General features: G+C 39.1%; 1 protein-coding gene and 1 pseudogene across 1 annotated transcript in view; both read left to right on the top strand.

Annotated features, from left to right (window-relative positions):
* Positions 1-21,408, top strand: part of AK9 (adenylate kinase 9) — a 128,050-nt gene extending 106,642 nt beyond the window's left edge. Inside the window, exons 31-39 of the mRNA XM_025859292.2 lie at positions 8,485-8,686; positions 10,661-10,807; positions 10,912-11,132; positions 15,085-15,281; positions 16,348-16,517; positions 16,739-16,837; positions 18,908-19,010; positions 20,182-20,296; positions 20,711-21,408. Of these exons, the coding sequence (XP_025715077.1) occupies positions 8,485-8,686; positions 10,661-10,807; positions 10,912-11,132; positions 15,085-15,281; positions 16,348-16,517; positions 16,739-16,837; positions 18,908-19,010; positions 20,182-20,296; positions 20,711-20,913 (1,457 nt within the window). The 3' untranslated portion in view covers positions 20,914-21,408. The remainder of the gene's footprint in view (positions 1-8,484; positions 8,687-10,660; positions 10,808-10,911; positions 11,133-15,084; positions 15,282-16,347; positions 16,518-16,738; positions 16,838-18,907; positions 19,011-20,181; positions 20,297-20,710) is intronic.
* LOC112817080 (ankyrin repeat domain-containing protein 46 pseudogene) lies at positions 4,595-5,424 on the top strand (annotated as a pseudogene).
* Positions 21,409-21,797: the final 389 nt, after the last annotated feature.

Raw genomic sequence — 21,797 nt, 5'->3', positions numbered from 1 at the left:
TGGCTATTGGGGATCTTTCGTGGTTCCATACAAATTTTAGGATTGCTTGTTCTAGTTCTGTGAAAAGTGCTGTTGGTATTTTGATAGAGATTGCATTAATTCTGTTTTGGCTACTAGGGACATTTTAACAATACTTTTTCTTCCAATCCATGAGCATGAAATATCTTTCCATTTGGTTGTGTCATCTTTAATTTCTTTCATAAATGTTTTATAGTTTTCAGAGTACAGGTCTTTCACCTCTTTGATTAAGTTTATTTTCTAGGTATGTTACTATTTTTGGTGTAATTGTAAATGGGATTGTTTTCTTAATTTCCCTTTCTGCTCCTTCATTATTAGTATATAGAAATAAAACATTTCTATACATTGATTTTGTATCCTGTGACCTTACTGAATTCATTTATCAGTTCTAATAGTTCTTTGGTGGAGTCTTTATGGTTTTCTATATATAATAAGTATCATGTAATCTGCAAAGAGTGATGTTTTACTTCTTCTTTACCAATTTGGATGCCTTTTATTCCTTTCTGTTGACTGATTGCTATGGCTAGGACTTCCAGTACTATGTTGAATAAAAGTGGTGAATAAAAGTGGGAGCACCTGGGTGACTCAGTCAGTTAAGGGTCTGCCTTCTGCTCAGATCATGATCCTGGGGTCCTGGGATTGAACCCCAAGTTGTGCACCCTGCTCAGCTGGGAGTCTGCTTCTCTCTCTCCCTCTGAACTTTCCCCTTGCTCGTGCTCTTGCTTGCTCTCTCTCAAATGAATAAATAAAAAATCTTTTTTTAAAAAGCGGTGAGGGGCGGCTGGGTGGCTCAGTCGTTAAGCATCTGCCTTCGGCTCAGGTCATGATCCCAGGGTCCTGGGATTGAGCCCCACATCAGGCTCCCTGCTCCACGGGAAGCCTGCTTCTCCGTCTCCCACTCCCCCTGCTTGTGTCCCCTCTCTCGCTGTGTCTCTCTCTGTCAAATAAATGAATAAAATCTTTAAAAAAAAAAAGTGGTGAGATTGGACATCCTTGGCTTATTCCTGACTTCAGGGGAAAAGCTCTCCCTGAATGGTTTTTCCCCAATGAGTATGATGTGGGTTTTTCATATAGACTTTATTATGTTGAGGTATGTTCCCCCTAAACCTACTTTGTTGAGGGTTTTTATCATAAATGGATGTTGTACTTTGTTAAATGCTTTTTCTGCATCTATTGAAATGATCATAGGTTTTTATCCTTTCTCTTATTGATGTGGCCTTTTTTATTCTTAAGTATAAAAGAATCCCCTAAAAGCTACTGCCACTTCCCCAGGAAACCAACTATCAAAATTGACTCAAAAGGAGATAGAAAACCTAAATAGGATAATAACTATTGAAGAGAAGTCATTCAAAATATAACCCCATTCCAAAACAGTCCATGATCAGTCAATGGTTTTAGAGAAAATTATATCAAAACTTTCATAGAATTAAAAACCTCAGGAGATAATTCCTGTGTTTTTGTAAGCTTTTTCAGAGCAGAGGAAAAAAAGACAGTAAGTTTCCTAATTTATTTCCAGTGTTTTTTAAATTAAGGAGTATAGTCCTTAATAAATATAATCAAATACTTATATGGGCTAAATTATAGTCCATATATCCAAAAAGTTATAAAGAATACAAATTCATTTTTAAATTAGCATAACTCTGATATCAAAACCTAACAAAAATAATACAAGAAAAGAAATTACAAATTAATATCATTTATAAATATAGTCAAATAATAGTATATTAATATTATATTAGCATAAAATTATATTAAAAGATTCTAATAAGATTTTTAAAAATTGAAATATAATCTACTGTTTTAATAGTTTAAAGAGTGAAAATCCATTATCTTAATCATTGTTGAAAAAGGCACTTGATAAACTATATCCCCATAATGTTTGAATTTTGTATAACTTCAGACTGTTTTTTTTTTAAGACCAATAGTCCAACAAAAGGTTGGTTGTAGTATTTCAAGATGACATGATAACAACATGAGCAATAGTTGGTCACAATGAGAATAAAATGGAAAGGACAGATACAGGAGATATTTTAAAGGAAAATAAAGGACTTAATGAGTAGAGAATGAAGGGGATATAGAGATGAGGGGGAGAGAATAGAGAATGAAGGGGAGAGATGAGGTCAAAGATAAATTTGTCACCAGGAATAATAAAGGGGAGTTTTGTGTTCTAGCTCTTCAGATGAAAGTTTGTTTTGCCCATTTAAACCTCTTAACATGATGAAAGAGTCTTTAATAGTCATATTCTAAACGTTCACAAACAGGGGTTCCTGGGTGGCTCATTTGGTTAAGCATCCGACTCTTGATTTTGGCTCACGTCGTGAGCTCAGGGCCATGAGACTGAGCCCTGCAGCTGACTCTGTGCTGGGTGTGGAAACTGTTTTGAGATTCTCTCCCTCCTTCTCCTTTTGCTCTCTCCCCCACCCCTGCCACTTGCGCTTGGGCTCACTCTGTCTCTCTAAAAAAAGATTTTTTTAAATGTTCACAAACAATATTCCCCCCAAAATCAAATCATTGACCTTTAAATAAGATCTCTCAACCAGAGCAAAAGATGAAATGTAGATAAAGCAATTTGATTTCTCATTTACCTTTTTCTGTGCCCCTTAATCCCCTTAACCTATTTCACTCAACCCCCTACCTCCTCCCTCTGGCAACCACTAGTTTGTTCTCTGTATTTATGAGTCTACTTCTGTTTTTTGTTTGTTTGTTCATTTGTTTTTTTAGATTCCACATATAAGTGAAATCATAATAGTATTTGTCTTTGTCTGACTTATTTCACTTAGCATAATACCCTCTTGGTCCAACCATGTTGTCGAAAATAGCAAGATCTTATTCTTCTTTATGGCTGAGTAGTATTCCATATTTGTGTGTGTGTGCACACACGCATACGCACGCACATGCACAACACATCTTCTTTTCCTATTCATCTATCAGTGAACACTTATTTGATTCCATATCTTGGCTATTGTAAATAATGCTGCGGTAAACATAGGGGTGCATATATCTTTTCAAATTAGTTTTTGTTTTCTTTGGGTAAATACCCAGCAGAATTACTGGATCATATGGTATTTCTATTTTTAACTTCTTGAGGAACCTCCATACTGTTTTCCACAGTGGCTGCACCAATTTACACTCCTGCTAACAGAGTTCTAGGGTTCCCTTTTCTCTCATCCTCACCAACATTTGTTTCTTGTCTTATGATACTAGCCATTCTGACTGGTATGAAGTGGTATCTCATTGCAGTTTTGATTTGCATTTCCCTGATGATTAGAGATGTTGAGCATCTTTTCATGTGTCCGTTGGCCATCTGTATCTCTTCTTTGGAAAAACGTCTATTCAGGTCTTCTGCCCATTTTTTAAGTGAATTATTTGGGGGATTTTTAGTATTTATTATTAGTTGAGTTGTAGTATTATTAGTTGAGTTCTTTACATATTTTGGAAATTAGCCCCTTAATGGATATATCCAATTTAGTAGGTTGCCTTTTTGTTTTGTTAATGGTTTCCTTCACTTTGCAAAAGCTTTTTAGTTTGATGTGGTCCAAAAAGTTTCCCTTTGCTTTCGTTTCTTACCCAAGGAAACATGTCCAGAAAGATATTTCTATGGCCAGAGTCCAAGAGATAGCTGCCTGTATTTTCTTTTAAGAGTTTTACGGTCTCAGGTCTTGCATTTAGGTCTCTAATCCATTTTGAGTTTAGTTTTCTGTATGGTGTAAATGATACAGTTTTATTCTTTTGCATGTAGTTGTCCAGGTTTCACAACACCATTTATTGAAGAGACTGTGTTATCCCCATTGTGTATTCATGCCTCCTTTGTCATAAATTAATTGGCCATATACATGCAGATTTATTTCTGGGCTCTCGATTCTGTTCTATTGATCTATGTGTCTGTTTTTGTGTTAATACCATATTGTTTTGATTTCTCATTTCTTTGTTGAGATAGAAGTGAATTTTTAATAAGATATCAAATTATAAAAGCTTTATTATTATTAGAACTTTAAAAAAAATAGGTCCTATTCCAGCATTTGTGGCAAAGCTGAGATTAAGGACTCTGTGGCTCTCACAGGGGCTTCCCTTTGGGGTGGCCCTAACTGTGGTCAGTTAATCTGCATTCCATATAAGATAGGATGGGCTCTCTGAGTGTTCTTTCCACTCTTCTGTCTCCAGACATAATAAGGCAGGGTATATAGACCACTATAGAGCATGCCTACATTTAACAGTTACTGGAAGCCATTGCCTATGGTCTCATTTAGGAGAAGCAGAGTCAAGGTGAGTCCTCTTTCAACCAATAGCAACATCTGTGTAACCTTGGACAAATTATTCCATGTTAGTGGGCATCAATCCTCTCATCTAAAAATTAGAATTTCAGTATCCAGGGACACCTGGGTGGCTCAGTCTGTTAAGTGTCTGCCTTTGGCTCAGGTCATGATCCCAGGGTCCTGGGATCGAGTCCCTCATTGGGCTCCCTGCTCGGCGGGAAGCCTGCTTCTCCCTCTACCTGCTACTCCCCCTGCTTGTGCTCTCTCTCTCTCTCAAATAAATAAATAAATAAATAATCTTAAAAAAGGAGGGGGGGCTGCTTCCTCTGCTCCACCGTGTCAAAGATCCTTGCTGTCACGTTTCTGGATATTCTGTTGAACCTTCTTAAGAATTCAGAGAAACTGCTGGCTGACCACTGAAAGAAAGATATAATCTTCAGGCTTACGCATAGTCCATCCGCTCCATCAGAATAATGTCCTACGTTTTTTTAAATGATTCATCTCAGACTAATGTGCCCTTGCTACAAGCCTGTATTGATGGAGACTTTAACTATTCCAAGAGGCTTTTGGAAAGCAGCTTTGACGCAAATATTTGTGACAGCAGGGGCAGAACAGACCTTCACCTCGCAGCAGCCAGAGGGAACGTTGACATCTGCCCACTGTTGCATAAATTTGGTGCTGATCTTTGGCCACAGATTATCAAGGAAACACAGCCCTGCATCTGTGTGGCCATGTGGATACTATTCAATTCTTAGTTTCCAATGGACTCAAAATTGATATTTGTAATCATCAAGGTGCCACACCCTTGGTTCTGGCATAGCGCAGAGGAGTGAATAAAGATGTCATCCGATTGCTGGAATCTTTGGAAGAACAAGCGGTAAAAGGGTTTAACAGAGGAACTCACTCAAAACTGGAGACCATGCAGACAGCTGAGAGTGCCATGGAAAGCCATTCTCTCCTCAATCCCAACCTGCAGCAAGGGGAAGGAGTCCTGTCCAGTTTCCGAACCACATGGCAGGAGTTTGTCGAGGACCTGGGCTTCTGGAGGGTGTTGCTCTTGATCTTTGTCATTGCTTTGCTGTCCCTTGGCATTGCACACTACGTAAGCAGGGTGCTCCCCTTCGTGGAGAACCAGCCTGAACTGGGGCATTAAAGGAGCCCATGGGGATGGGGCCAGTGCCTCTTTCCTGGCTTCCACTGTTTGCTCTGAGTTTCTCAAACATTTTCTCTTACTGCAAGGCAGTGAGGGCTGTACATTTTTTCTTTGTGCATTTTTATGTATTGTAACCCTTTTCGAACAACGTGTTCATTTGAACTAACCACACACCATAGTCAAGTATACTTCATCCTAAAGCTACCTCTGACTCAGCCCGACTTGTTAGGAAAGCCTTCACGTAGCCTTGTTTGATAAAAACATGGAGGTGACTGAAGAATGAAAGATAAAGGAAGAGCCTAGGGAGTGTTGCTACAGAAACCTTACCCTAATATGGAACCAACTAAAGTGAAGTGCTCAAAAAGAGAAAGGTTTTCTTATGTGATTACTTTTTGTTAGTTGGTTGGTTTAGGTTTTGTTTATTTTTGCAAGAGCCCCTTTTTTTCTTTTTCTTTTCTGGGAATAGGTGAGAGAATGAAACATTAAGCTTAAAACTTGAAGTGCTTTTTTCACAACCTGTATAGCAAACCAGTATGTGGGACTCTGTTTGGTTTATTTTAATATTTTCAAGTCTAGTTACAAACCGAACAGAACTTTTGAAAATGAGCTACATTTTCTTCAAAAATGATTGATTTGACATTTATTTGTTTATAGGATAATTTTGGTGGGGTTTTTTTTGTAAACTGCTTTGCTTGTTGTTAATATCTGTGAAAAAAGAACTTGAGTTCATTTTGTTCACTTTCCAGTTTCCCCTAGTGTTTATATCAAAGATCTCCTGTTCATCAAAAATATAGTCAGAAAACTCTTTTTCGACTCAGTAGGTAGCAGAGAAAGATAATTCTGACATCTGTCACTGTAATTCTGTAGTGCTATTATTGTGAAAAATTCTGTGCTACAGGCTAGCTGTGTTGTTACAACTGTATCATAGTTGATAATTATTTCATTTTACATGCAATCCTGTTTAGAGGCCCTGTTAGAATTGTCTTAACAGTCTCATTTGTATCAGTAATTCTCTGATGCAAGAGTGGATGGAGCATTTCTGAGGTAACAGTGCTGAGCACTACTGTACTGGGTGCCATCCACTCTTTACGGATGGTAATATTATGTAAAGTGAAGTCTGGTCCCCAGACTGTATTGCAGCTTTCAGCCTCTTTTGTTAATGAGTCTGTTATGTATAAATCATATTCTTGAGTTTTTAAAAAGTATATAAAGAGTCGATAATTATTCACTGAGTATAGTCAGAAAATTGTAGTGAAAGAACTAATGGTTTTATTTTTTAGAACAAAGGCATCTAAGCTACTGCTAATTGAATTGTTGCTACAGGTAGAAACTATACTTTAGAGTAGGATTGACATTTCTGTGATTCTTGCTGCTTCTTGCTATTTTCTCTTGTATTTATATATGTAGGATTGAGCTGTTTTCTTTCATGTGGCTTTATCCTCTCTTAAAGAGCTGTTTAAAAATTCCTGATTTAACTGACTGCTTCAGGATCAGCTCACAGAGTCTTGTTTTTAGGGTAGAAATAAAATAAATCATACTTGGTAAAATACAGCAAAATAAAAGCCGACTTTAGACTGGAGAACACTAGAACTCAAAATCAGAGTATATTCAGAATGAAAGCTTTGGAATTCGCCTTATGTTTGTAAATCTAGATAAGCAGAATTGGTTAACATATATGTAAAGATACTGCATTTTTTAAAGATTTTAAGTGCTGATTTCTTTGTATTTTAATCTCTGCATTCAGCATTCAGTAATACTACCAATAAATGCATTTAGAGTATCTTAAAAAAAAAGGAATTTCAGTATCCATTCTACCCATCTGATGGAATGGTTGAAAATACCAAATAAAGTCACAGAAGAAAAATTGCCTCATGAACTGTAAATTACTATTAAAATGTCAGGTATGGGGCACCTGGGTGGCTCAGTCAGTTAAAGGTCCAACTCTTGCTTTTGGCTCAGGTAATGAGATTGAGCCCCGCTTTGGGCTCTGTGCTCAGTGAGGAGTCTGCTGGAGAGAGATTCTCTCTTTCCCTTTCCCTCCCCTCTGCCTCTCCCCTTGCTTGTGCATATTCTCTCTCTCATTCAAATAAATAAATAAATAAAACATTTTTTAAAGATTAAAAAAAAATGTCAGGTACACCCATTATAATTTTTAAAAATTATTTCATATAGGGGGCACCTGGGTGGCTCGGTCGTTAAGCATCTGCCTTTGGCTCAGGTCATGATCCCAGGGTCCTGGGATCGAGCCCCACACTGGGCTCCCTGCTCGGCGGGGAGCCTGCTTCTCCCTCTGCCTGCTCTGCCGCCGCTCCCCCTGCTGTGCGCTCTCTCTCTCTCTGACAAATAAATAAAAATCTATTTTAAAAATCTTTTAAAAAATTATTTCATATAGGATTAGCTGAGATCTAACTGTTTAGGGGTATGCTATTCTGACTGCAGCATGGAGTCCATAAATGGATAGACTAGGAAACAGTCCAGTCCAGTGACACAGGAGCATTAGATTATTATTTTGGACATAATACCAAATATTAATAGTACACATAGGATGCCATGTAAAGTTCTCAAAATTTTTACCTCACACAGAAGGAAGAAGACACTTAAATATTAGTTTGGTTATGAGAAGAACCCACAGAGTTGTCTCATTAACCAGATCCATCAGCCACATACTTGAAGTATTAAAAATTCTTGACCTTTGACAGTAGTAATTTAATAAAATGTAACAATTTTAATTTTCAAAATTTCTCTGGGGAATGTGAAGATTAGCTCACTGTGGATGTCAATTAGCCAGAAATTAGAAATAAGTTTAGGGCGCCTGGGTGGCTCAGTTGGTTAAGCGACTGCCTTCGGCTCAGGTCATGATCCTGGAATCACGGAATCGATTCCACACAGACTCCCTGCTCAGCGGGGAGTCTGCTTCTCCCTCTGACCCTCCCCCCTCTCATGCTCTCTCTCTCTCTCTCATTCTCTCTCTCAAATAAATAAAATCTTAAAAAAAAAAGAAAGAAGGTTAACTAATGAATTTGTGAAATGGAATAAGTTTAAAATTTTAATGTTTTTCAGTTGCCCAAAAAATTTCAAGTGAATATGGCTTAAGGCGTTTGTCAATAGGAGAAGCTTTGCATTACGTATTAAACAGCCAACCAGACACAGAGCTGGCACTCATGTTAAATTGGCATCTTCATAAAGGAATGACAGCCCCTGATGAACTGGCTATTCAAGCCTTAGAAATCTGTCTGATGGAAAGCATATGTAATACTGCAGGGTAAGTGAGTGTGGGGCTGGGGAGGGAGTTAAAGAATTCTTTTAAGAATTACCAACAGAATTTAAAACACTTATATTAAACAAGGTTTAAAGCTCTTGTAGAGGGTGTGATCTACTTCTCAAACCTTAGGCACATTCATAGTTATATATTTTAATTTTCTGTCAGGCTAAAACTTGGCTTGAACACTTATATGGCAGAATAGCAGGCGGCCACTTCACTTGCTGCAGCAACCCCTGGGTTGTCCAAAAGTCTCTGGGCTTACACTGTCAGCAAAGGAGGCCAGTGTGACTTCCAACGTCTAGTAGACCTTCTCACTGCTCCATGGAATGATGAAGGAGTGGCCCTCCCCTCTTCCCTAGAAGGTATTGGTCTAATGGAGATAGTCTCTCACTGGCCCAGCTCCCTGCACAGGTAGCAGTGCCCCTCCCTTAATGCTACATTTGGACCTAAGGGCCCCATGCTTGAGCTTTCCCTTCAGTTTACAATCCTCTGCCCTACCATTACTCACCCAATGCAGCCACTGGTCGCATCCAGTTGTAAAAGCCAGTGCAACCTAATGCCCTGCTCTTGAGCCCAGGTCACTGACCTAGAATCCCACTGATCTATTCAAGGTTGTATCACATTAAGAGGCTTTTAGCCCTTCCCTGCTACTGGTCCTTAAATCTTTGGACAGTTCTCCTAATTTCAGTTATGAAGAGCAGATTCTGGGGTATCAGCTTTTTCCCCCAGAGAAGGCCCTGGGACTTATACAAATTGAGTTACCTCCTCCCTGGCATTCAGCTTTGCGCACAAGGGATCTTTGTGAAGACAACCTTGAGTCGAAAGGGGTTTATTTCACCTTAATACCAGAACAGTGACTGGCCAATCACCCTGAATTTTTCTAAACTTGAGGGCCACTCAAGCGACCCTTCACAAGCAAAGAAATTGAGCTACTTTTTATTTTGAAAACCCCAAAACACAACCATAGCACTCCCATAATGTTGTCTATTAGGTTTGCCTGGCTGCATTAATTTACAATCCTCTCTGTCATGGAACTTAGAACTAGTGCCTAGAGACTTGGCTGGAGAGCACTGAGTAAGGGGATCCTGTGACTTCCTCTAAACCAGCCCTTCCTGATGACCATCAGCCAGCAGGCCTGGCTTGCTCCCTCCTCAGAGGGAGTTTCCTGACTTTGGGGGCCACTCCTCTCGGAATGTGTGGATACCCTTTATTCCTCCTCTCAGTTTGATAGTTATACTCTCATTATCACAGACTGGGACTAACGTAAATTCTCTGTCACTTCTGCTCAGAAGCATGCTGGGTCCTGATGGAATGATTCTCTCTCAGATGTCACAGGGCTCCTCTCACCAACTCCCCATCTCTCCCCTCACCGCCACCCCCCAGCCTTCCCATCGAACTTTACTATAAAAGCAAGCTTAGAGCACAATTGTTTTCCCATATTGGTTTAATCCCTTACTAAGATACTATTCATTGTGCCAGGACCTATTCTAGTTGCTTTACATACCGGATCTATAAGTCTTTAAGACAACTCTCAGGGTTAAGTATCATTTCCCCTATTTTACTGAAAACTGAGACTCAGAGGGGTCAAGCTAGGTCGCAAATCTGTGTCTGTCTGCCTCTGAAGCCTGTATTCTTTCCACTGTTTCATGCTTAGAATAAAAGCACCAATTGAATAACACAATGTTCAAGGTATAATGCGTGTTACCTCTTGAGTTCTGCCAAAGCCTAGCTCTGTGATGCTAAGTGTTATGAATTCAGAGCTGTGTCTGTCTGTATGCTGCCCTACATCTGGTTCTTGGGCTGAATGAGGTTAAAAATATAGAGATAAAGAGGGCAAAGTGCAAAGAAGGTAAGTCAAGTTATAAAAGAAAGAGCAAGAGGCTATTCCTAAAGAGATAGACTGGTTCTAGAAGATAGGAAGGAAGATATGAGAGAAAAGAAATCTGGAATTATTTTCATCTTTCTCCTTGCTAGTGTTGTCATCGATGGCTACCCTGTAACTAAATATCAAGTGAGTCTCTTGGAAGCTAGGTCAATCATCCCCATGGTCATCTTTGAGTTGGATGTGCCTTCCAAGGAGATTTTCAAAAGATTGCTCCTGGAAAAAAAAAAGGAAAAAAGGTAATGTATGTGATGAAAGCAACGACAAAGGAATGAACTTTAATCATCCAGGAAAAAAAGTACATTTTTAACAGCTTTTTCCATTTATTCTGTTTCTCTATTAGTTTGCCTTATCCACTGCACAATAGCACACAGATTACAGCTGTCAAAAACTCAAAATACCGTAAAAATATTGATGAGATTAGGAAATATTATCAAGAACAGCATCAGAACTGGTATGTGATTGATGGATTTCACAGCAAATGGTGGGTGTGGAATAAAGTCATTAAGGAAGTTCAAATGGTGAATAAACATATGCAGATATACCTGGAAAGAATAAAAGCAGGTAAGAAAACATTAAATTGTTAAAATAGAATAAAATGTTAATTGAAAGTCTACATATGTCTGATTCATGTTACCATGATTCATTCAATTTGAACATTTGTTCCCACAATCTTAATCAGTCTTTTAAGTATATGGTACTATCCAATTATTGTGGGCAAGTATATTGTTCTCATAAGTGACTGCCATTACTCAAGCTATCATTTATTGAATTCCTATGTGAACCTAGCACATAAAAATAATGCATAGCCTCTCACTAGAAGAGTTTATAATGTTTGGAATGACATGTAAGAAGCTAAATTTCAAGAATGCTAGTTATATGAGAGTAGTGTTCTATGAGATGACACTTGGCAAAATTTTGTTTATGAATCTAGAATTAAAGTTATTTTTGGTATTTATATTCATTATGGTATTACATAAGTGCTGAATCTATAAAAAATTAAACTTGAGCATAAAATGTCTTTTAATATATATATTTGGAAACCGTGAAAGAAAATGTTTGATTATATATTCCTATAAGTTTCTTGACTTTTATCTAAAAATACATAAAATAGGAAAGTGATCTATATCTGATATCTCTAAAAAGAGTGATGACTCTAAAGAATTGAGCTATAGGGGTCTCACAGACATCTGGTTAGTGACTTTGTTTAACTATGGGACGACAGAGAAAATATAATGAGGTTTGAGAACAATGTGACTAATAGAATCCTACACAAGGCAGTGAGGATTCTGCATCATTAAATCTTGATTTGCTTCATTATTTGGGCATAACCAGTATCTCTGGTTCCCGTTTGTCTGCAGACTGGGAATTTGTTTTCACCTGAGGATTACAAGGCATGATGAGTACAAGGGAAGAAAGAATTGGGCTTTTAGAAACCTACTCGCAATAAGTTTTGGAAAGCATCGCACTTGTAAAAGACTCCACGGCAGACTTTGAAAGCAAAACTTGTCTCTTTCATCTTTCTGTTACCCTATTTCACCCTCCCTACACCTTAGATTCAGTTCCCTGGAAACAGACTCAAGTTTAAACAAGATTAAAAGTTGTCTGCCGAAGCTTTATCAGAAAGTATTCTCAGGATTTGAGTTGCCAGATTTAGCAACCAAAAATATAGGATGCCCAGTTAAATTTGAATTTCAGATAAATAACAAATAAGTTTTTAGTGTAAGTATGTCCTAAACATTGCATGAGATATACTTATACTAAAAACTCTTCATTGTTAATCTGAAATTTAAACGCACTGGGCTTCCTGTATGTTAATCAGGAGATACAGCTGTGGGGAGTGAGGACAATAGAATTGGACAGAGGGAGAAACTGACCTGCCATGTGGTGGAAACAAAAGCCTCAGCAGATCCAGATAGGGAAGCCCTGGAGCTAGGATGGACCTTCAGAATTTCCCAACTGAGGGGTGGAGCCAGGCTCTATATCACTCCATTGGCCTGCCATTGACCACAGGTCACTCTGGGAGGGCGTTAACCTGTGGCAGATGGGCAATTCCCAGTGTACCTGTGACCCATCAGCACTGATGCTCCCAGCATCTGAGGGATGGCTACATCAGCCCTGAAGAGGAATCTGGATGAGGTGCCACGGTATCCATTTCATTATTCCATATATACTTGCCTCTGCCTTGAATAGTTTGATCTTATTGAAGTCGACCTTATTGATCTTCTGCTTCAACTTCCACCTAATAATCTAACCTGTCCCTGATTGTTTAAATTTAGTTTTGACTTTTGTTTTGTTTTGTTTTCATTCCACATTTCCTTGTATGCTATCCAGTGATCCTCTCCTATCGGGGCCAAAGTTTACTCTGACTGACGAGATGGAGCAAGGTCAGGGCTAGAAGATTAAAGAGATTCCTCCTCATTCTGCCACATTCCAGATTAAGATATATGGGCATTGCCAGATGTCATCAAGAATACAGAAGAAGAGATATTTGAGTATCTTTTAGGACTTGAAGTCATGTGATTCTAAATTACCCTGTCACTAAATGTGTCAGGATTTGTGAGGTTCAGCATATCTGAGCTAAAGAGCAGCTAGGATTGTAATACTGTAGTACCATATAGTATAATATTATAGCACTATATAATACTATATACTCTAATAGTGAAACATATTATTATAGCATAGTACTGTACATTATAGCACTTTAGAATAATATTATGGCACTATAGTATTATAGTGTAATGTTCTTTGTAGGGAAGGAATATTAGGGCTTCTTAGCTTTTTCATCTGTGTCATAAACAACAGATGGAATAGCATATTAGTTTATGCTGCATAACAAATTATTTCGAAACTTAGCAGCATAAATAACCCCCCCACACACACACAAACACAAAATTTCTGTGGGTCAGGAATCCAGTCAAAGTTTAACTGGATTCTCTGCTTTAGGAACTCTCACAACCCTAATCAAGGTATTGTCTAGGATTATTGTCTCATCTGAAGGCCCAACTAGGAAAGAATCTACTACCACACTCATTCATGAATTGCTGACAAGATTTCGTTCCTTCAGGGTTGTTGGATTGAGGGCCTCAGTTTCTTGCTAGCTGTTGGCCACAGACCACTTTGAGTTCCTTCCCATATAGTCCTTTCCAACATGGTGCCTTTGTTTTATCAAGTGAACAAGCTGAGAAGGCAAGAAAGGGTGCCAAAAAGAAGTCACAGTCTTCCATAATTGTTTTAGTTTCCTAAGCCTGCTGTGAGAAAGTACCACAGACTGGGTGGCTTAAACAACAAAAATTTATTCTCTCACAGTTCTGGAGTGTAGAAACGCAAAATCAAGGTGTTACCAAAGCCATATTCTCTCCGAAGGCTCTAGGGGAGACTCTGTTCGATGTCTTTCTCTTGGCTTCCAGTGTTGCCATCAATCCTCTCCATTCTTTGGCTTGTAGACCATTGCCCCAATCCTAAGGATCAATTTTATATGTTTACTTTGTCACATAACAAGCTATGATTTATGATTCATAGATTTTATAGTTAATTTAAGACATTCCTAGGCATAATGATAGTTTTTAAAAGGCAAAACTTCTCACTAATGAAAGGGACCATTAACAAAATATATTAAGGGTCAAAATTTACTCATTGTAACTAAGATGTATGAAAAAATTTTTCATTTTCTATAATATGTTTTATTTCTTTGCAATCCCCATTCCAGTGCAGTATTGGGGAGAAAACACTCAAACCTGTTCACTGAAGGACCTTGGGCTCTTCCTTTTTAAAATAGACTCCTTGGGGTAAACCTAGTCACTTTTGGAAAAACATTTCTTCCCTTCTCTTGTGTGCCATCTGGGTACAGTAACATCACGTCAACAAACTATTTGCACTTTTTGAAATCTACCCCACAGAAAAATTTAGAATATGTAGCAAATTTATATATGTGTGTCTAAGTAGCTATGCAGACATGCATACACACACACACACACACACGCACACACACACACACACACACGCACATATGGTTTATAACAGATATAATTTATAATAGATAAGAATTAAAAACAACCAAAACATTCATGAACAGATAAATGGCTAAGTAAACTATATGCATATTTATGCAATGGAATACTATGCATCAGTTAAAAAGAACTAGGTAAATCATATAAACTGATATGGAAAGATGTCAAAGACCATAAATAACTGATAAAAGCAAGTTGCAGAATAATGTTTACAGCATAGTGGCATAAGCATGCTATGTGCAAAAAATAAATGTGTATATGCAAGTGTATAGAAAAAAGTCTGAGAAAGATACAAATCAACAGTGATTACTCTCAGGAGGGATGTTGAATTGAGAGGATGAAGGTGTGAAGAGAAACTTACTTTTTACTCTGTTGTTTGGAATTTTACAATGTATGTGCATTTGTATCATGTGTGTGTAATTGAAATCATTTTAATTTCTAAAATCACTGTGTTTTCTCTGAAAAGGAATATATAATAATAATAATAGTTAATCTGTTACTAATAGGAAAAGCTGCCTGCATAGACAAGTTATGTATCACACCTCAAGAACTGATTTCTCGCCTGGGCGAATTTGGACAGTTCTGCCCTATCAGCCTGGCAGAATCACATGAACTAGTTGATTGCTCTATAACTGATTCACTGGAATTTGCAGCAGAGTTCAGAGGGCACTATTACAAAATGAGTTCTCAGGAAAATCTGAACGTAAGTTTGTTCCTAACTTCACGTATTTACTAGGGAAAGAAAATGCCTGTCTCAGAATTCATCAAATAGGAAGGCGTGAGTACAGCTGGGAACAAACACCCAGGAACTGGAGACCAGGAGCCCCATTATTGGAACCTATGACAGTAGAACCAATGAGGCAACTTGGAGGGCAGTCCTGAGACTGCACCCCAAGATATATTTTGGCATACAGTGGAAGTTCAGGGTCAGTGATGGGCCCTCAGCTTAACAGGTAGGGAAACCCAGCAGTGCTTCCTACCAGTGGAGGGGATGCTGAGCATCAGGACTCAGCCCACAGCTGGGCATCCAGGGGGTTAAGCTCCCACAGTGCAGAAGGGAAGTCACAGTCAGTAGAAATGAAGAAAGATCTCACCTATGTCTCTCCTGTGCTTTAAAATGTTTTCATCACTGGGGTTCCCTGTATATCTGTACACTATATTTCTGTTTAAGGCAACAGAATACAAATCTGTTCTAATATTATATCTATAATTTGTTGAAGATAAAGGCTCATAGTTGAAGACCATCAGATGCCTCTGAACATTTTACTTTCCTCTAAAGAGGTAGAATTTTTTTTATCACTTTATTAAGGAGACATTTAATTCTTCCTGCATATATAAATGGCAGTCACAGAATTTTAAAACTAGAAGTGACATTAGAGATCATGCATCTGGTCTGCCCTCTCCATTTTACAGTGTTAACTAAAGCTAGAGAGTTACCTCCCCTGCCAAACAGCGCCCAACTAGTTCATTATACTGCAGAGCCGGAAGACAGATCAGCAAGTGATGTGCACTCCCCTGTGTCTGGCACATAGCACGAGCTCAATAAATATGTTCTGTGTGAATTAGTGAGGGAGTGAGTGAACCGTGCGAGAGATCAGGAGAGAGACCTTGGATGTCATCACTTGGGGAAAGAGCCCCTGCAGAGCAGAGAGTAGCTCTCAGCTGGGTTGCTGCTGAAAATGCAGAAAAGCAGGAGAGCCCCCGTGGGTTTTTGACTGGCAAAGTACTCCTGTTTTAAATGGTCTTATTGCTGTAATCATTTCCTGTAGAAATTTTTGGAGAACCCAGAATTGTATGTGCCTCCGTTAGCACCTCATCCACTACCACCTGCCGACATGATCCCCAAAAGGCTGACACTGTCAGAGCTGAAGAGCCGATTCCCCAAGTGCGCGGAGCTGCAGGGCTACTGTCCAGTGACCTATCAGGATGGAAACCACAGGCAGGTCCTCACCCTCAGGGGAGGTTAGGGTGATATCTCTACTCAGAATAGGCAGTTCCTATAACAATCTTAACATTTGGGTTAAAAGATCACTATTATTTAACTGGAAAATGTTTTATCTCTTCCTTGAGTTGCATAGGTAGAAAATGAAACATTTTTGACATTTTATTTATACAGTACTGCATATTAATTATACAATCTTTTTTTTTCTTGTCTTTCAGATATGAGGCCCTTGTACCTGGTAACATTAAATTTGCTTTAGAATATCGTGATCGTATATATATTTGTGAGACTAGAGAAAAACTCGAGAAATTTTTGAGGTGAGACCTTTCACTAAGTTACCAATATTGAATATCTTCTATGTTCAGTGCACCATGCTGGGGTGTGTGTGTGTGTGTGTGTGTGTGTACATGCATAAATATATTTGTGTGTATAGACATACTTATGCATACATACATGCATATACACACATATACATACATGTATGATGATGACTAAGAACTGGTTCATGCTGTCCCAAGGCCTGAGGCTCTGAGGTACATTAGACTCTACATACCTGTTAACAGCAGAATGTGATGGCACTTAGGGTGGGGAAATGCCAGGAGTTCTGGTAATGTGTAGCCCAAAAGTCTGGCTAAGTTGTCTGTTGGGGTAAGGCCTGAATGAGGAGTGGGAGTTGGGTAGATGAAGGGAAAGAGGGACGGGTTCCAAGCAGAGAGACCTACAAACAAACCTGGCCCAGGGGAATAACAGAACTGCAAGAAAGTCAGCGTGGCTGGACATGATGAAGAGAAAAGGAAAGGATTGAGAGGTGAGGCTGGAGATGGTGAGCAGGGCCAGTGGGTGAAGATCAGGTAAAATCACCCTAAATTATTTGAACTTGACCCAAAAGGCAGTATGAATATATTAACTGGTTTTGCATATTATATTCAAATTCGCTTCGGAGAGAGACCATCACTGGAGTGTTGATAATGGATTGGAGGCAGGAATACCAGTGCTAAGGCTGGTAGAATGATCTTGTCCAAAAAAATACAGCATGTTTGAGGTCACCCATGAAGACTAGTGTGGGAAAAGCAGTGGGCTTAGGACCACACCCTGAGAAACACCAACACACAAATGTGAGGAGAAGAGCTTGCAAGGAGAATGATAAAGAAGAACCTACAGAGAAGTGAAGGAGAGCCAGGTCGAGGAGGCTGTGGGGAGGAGGGGAGCTGGGTGGGGGTGGGGTGTTGGCCAACAAGTCTAAATGCAGTTTAGAGGTCAAGCAAGAGAAGACCTAAAAAGTGTGTCAGATTTCGGTTATAACGGGTCATCGGTGATCCTGGCAAAAATGGTTTCAGTAGAGTGGGGGGCGTGGAAGGTAACTACAGCGTGCCACACTCTCGATGCGAGGTGAGGAAATGAAGACACCAGAGGTGACACACACACAGGTTACCTACAGCAGCCAAGGGCGTGAGGCACCTGCGGGAAGCAGCCTGGGTGTGAGAGTGCAGGGCACAGTGGGGTCTTCTGCGGACCGGCCAACCGGCAGGCCCCAGGTAAGGAGAGCTGATGCTACTTATCTACTGCCAGACGTTTCTGTTTCACAAGTTGGAAACCAGATTCCTTTTTCTTTTTAAACCAAATTATTCTGTTTTTGTTTTTGTTTTTTAATGTTCATGACTGATTTAAATTTCTAAAAATACTATGTTGATCAGATCGGATGGAATTTGTGCGGTAGTTTGTGATCTCTACTGAAGCTCACAGTTTCAAGAAGTTTAAAAAGAGAAGACACCAGTTGCTATAAATGATTTAGGATGGAAGGAGTGAAGGTTGTTTTTCTTTTTCCTTTTTTTTTTTCAATGAGGAAGCTAGGAGCACATTTAAATGCAGATGAATGGGGAGGATCCAATAAAGAAGGAAATGCCAAAGTGGAGAGAGAGAAATCACTCTAGAGAGGCTGGTGGGAGCGGGGCATCCAAAGTCTGAGGAGAGGCGGAGAGGGCGGAGGCAGCTCTGACGGGGAGGTAAGCTCCCCACGGAAAGAGGAAGTGTGTGCAGCTCCGCTTGTGGTGACTGGTTGAGGAAGTGCCCTTGGAACGGCTTCTGTCTATGTAACACGGCATCTGTGTCGAGGGTTCCCTGGGAGCCAGGAGGATGAGAACAAAGTTGGCTATTGTTGCTGTGAAAAACAAGAAAAGTGAGGCAAAGTGCGCAGCACTGAGGGCCAGGCAAAGTTGCAGGGCACAGATCTCCAGCAGTCCCCATCTTCTCACTTGTCACATTCTCTCCAGTGGAGAAAACCAGCCTGGTGAACTTTATCTCTTCGTTGTCTCTTACACATCCACTTTCCTGTGTATTCACAGCGAGTGTATTTGTGAGCAGCTATCTGATGATCTTTATGTTCTCAGGTTGCCAGAGAAATACTGGAGCCAGAAGCTTCCGCACAAACTGCCCCCGTTGAAGGAGCCCATCCATCTCACGAGTCTTCCTTTGCCTGGATATCTGGAACAGGTTCAGTCACATGACTGTCTGTGTTCATACATTAGTAGAGTACAATGATCTCTTCTTTAACAATAATTTTTATTTTGGTAACACTGAAATTCAAGGCAGAGTTTTCTGATTTTAAGCTGCAAATCCACTCTGAACCTATTCTGGTTTTGGATGGCTGGGAAAATAAGAAGTGAGAAGAACCCCTGCTTCTCTAATTTCCAAATATCTGCAATAAAGTGAAGAGAGAGCAGACTGTTGTGAAATTGTTTACATGTGACTTGTGGTTAGATTTCTTATTTTGAATGTCAGGGTCTGTAAAACTTTTTAAATTTGAAAGGTGCAGATTCAGTCTCCGAGAGGTTTATTCACTGCTCAAAGGTGTCGAGTGGCAATACCACCACAACTGAACCGGCAAAGTCATATTTTGCCCCAAATCTAGGGGCAAATGCCCCCAAATACTACTCAAGTCGCATCTTATCATCTAAATATAACTCTTTTTAAACAAAATAAAACTTACCAGTCATCAACCACTATTTTAAAAGCTCTTTTAAATTTTTCTATAAAATTAATGCCTAGGGCACAGTTTCATACCTTTCTCAGAAATTCTTAACCACTTCATTTTTTTCAACTTGCCTAGATGGTGAGCCTTTGGTCTGGTTTAATATCAAAAGGCAAGATGAGGCTCACCCAGAGAGGTGAGCAGCCTCATAAAAGGCCACGTTTCATCAGGAGGGCCTCACCTCTTCTTTGCCCACACAGGGTTCCAGAATCTTTGCTGTGGTGACTGACAACTGTGGTCTCTGGAATTCCTTGCCAGGTGGTCAAGGGTCCTGACAGCAGAGGCAGTCTGGCCAGTTCTGGCAATGGAAGTAGAAAACGGGCCAAGACAACTCAAAGCCCAGGGACCCCTTCTTTTGTCTTTAATATTTTATGGAAAATGTCAAACATAAAAATAGAAAGGATTGTGTAATGAGGCCCATGTATCTTTAGCCACCTGACATTCAGCCAATTTGTAATTTTCAATCTTCCTAATCAAAAGTACTTTGTGTTCCTTTCCATGTTGGTTAAGTGGTCATTTAACCACCTTATAGGCCCCATCCCCAACACCAAAGAATAGCCTCTTTAACTATTTGCCACTAAGAAAAAAAGCCAAATTCAAATATACATGTGCTCTACATTGTCCCCCCTGCAGGGCATCGCAACTTCACTAATTAAAGCAATGAATGCAGCAGGATGCTTAAAGCCCAAATTCCCGTTTTTAAGTATAAAGAGATCTGCACTGCTATATATAGCATTTCACCTAAAAGGTATGTCTTCTTTAATGATATGCTACTCAGAACTAATTTAACATTATTTGTAGTATACATGAGAAATGTATAGGATTGTTGAGCTGAGTCGGCTGCTTGCATTGGTAGCACTACAAATATTTTAATGAAATATCATTGTTAATAGCAAATATTTTAATGAAAATAACAAATTTGAGTTTCTAGTAAAGCAAGGACTATGAGTAATATGACCGGCTCTCAGTGATCCACACCACGGAGAAGGTGAATAGAGGCAGTTACGGTCTAAGATGGAGCAACCCCCAGATCTCACCTGTGGTTTCGGTATCTTCTCAGCTACAGCTGTGCAACCCTTTCACACGCATAGTTCTCTTTCTTTTTAATTGAATGAGTCACTAACCTACCAGAAAACATTCAGTTCTGTGACATTTTCTACAGCCTTCAATCCCAAAAGTTCTGAATATACAAGAAGGAAGTATAAGAAGAAGTTGGAGCAGTTTATGGAGAGATGTGAACTCATCACATACCTGGGTGCCAAGATGACCAGAAAATACAAGGAACCTCAGTTTAGAGCCATTGACTTTGATCATAAATTACAGACCTTTCTCTCTCTTAGAAATATAGACCCAGTTAATGGCTAGTTTGCTTGGGCAACTGCAACCAGGACGTCAAGAGTTTTCCGAAAGGGTTAGAAGGAAACAGGTTGAAAATCTGGCCCTGTCTGCTGTACTTTTTCCCTTTTGAGCGATACACTTCGGCTGCCGGCCGTCAAATGGACTCAAAGCTCTACCGGCCCAGAAAGGGTGCCTTCTGGAAGCATACATCTTGACATAATTTAAAAATGTATCTCTCTTTGCACTCATGATTTGCATTCAAACATTCATGCTTTAACGACATAGTTATTCCATTTAGAATATTTAGGTAACTTATTTTACTTAATCTATTGTTCAATTTCCTTTTTAACATTTTCAGCCTCTGTTAAAGAAAATTAGTAAATGTTAGAAAGCTTCCAGAAACAAAATTAACATTGATATAGATAAAATAGAAACTTTGGTTACACTTACAACGTAAGGAGTTGCTTGTAAACTTCACGAACCTGAGACACTTTATCATTTTCCCAACAAAATAAATGCATTGAGATAACTAAATGGCTGCCTCTTTTCTTTTTCTTAAATATTCAAGAAGCAAGCTTTATACATTATTTTGTAATTAGAAATCACCTGGAGTTTTGAAAAGGATGAAATCTGGAGTCTTGTCATATGACATTATCCAGAGGTATATATGTTAGAGGAAAACTCACTAAATTGCATTTGAATGAGATTTTTAAAATATTATCAATTTTTCAACAGCAGTATAAGAAATACAGAATATGAAATAGCAAGATTGGCTCTTCAAAAAATAAAAAATACAACTACTAACTGTGTGATCTTGGGCAAATCTCAGTTTCTCTGAATGTTTGTTGTTTAATCTCCAAAATGAGTGATTTAGGGGTTTTTTTCCAGCTTAATGAGGTATAACTGACAAA

This window comes from Callorhinus ursinus, unplaced genomic scaffold (assembly GCF_003265705.2).
Source record: "Callorhinus ursinus isolate GAN/ISIS: 27379988/994484 unplaced genomic scaffold, GSC_fseal_2.0 scaffold6, whole genome shotgun sequence".
In the NCBI taxonomy this organism is placed as follows: Eukaryota; Metazoa; Chordata; class Mammalia; order Carnivora; family Otariidae; genus Callorhinus; species Callorhinus ursinus.
Note: the sequence above shows the minus strand (reverse complement) of the source record. Positions and strands in the feature narration are given on the sequence as shown.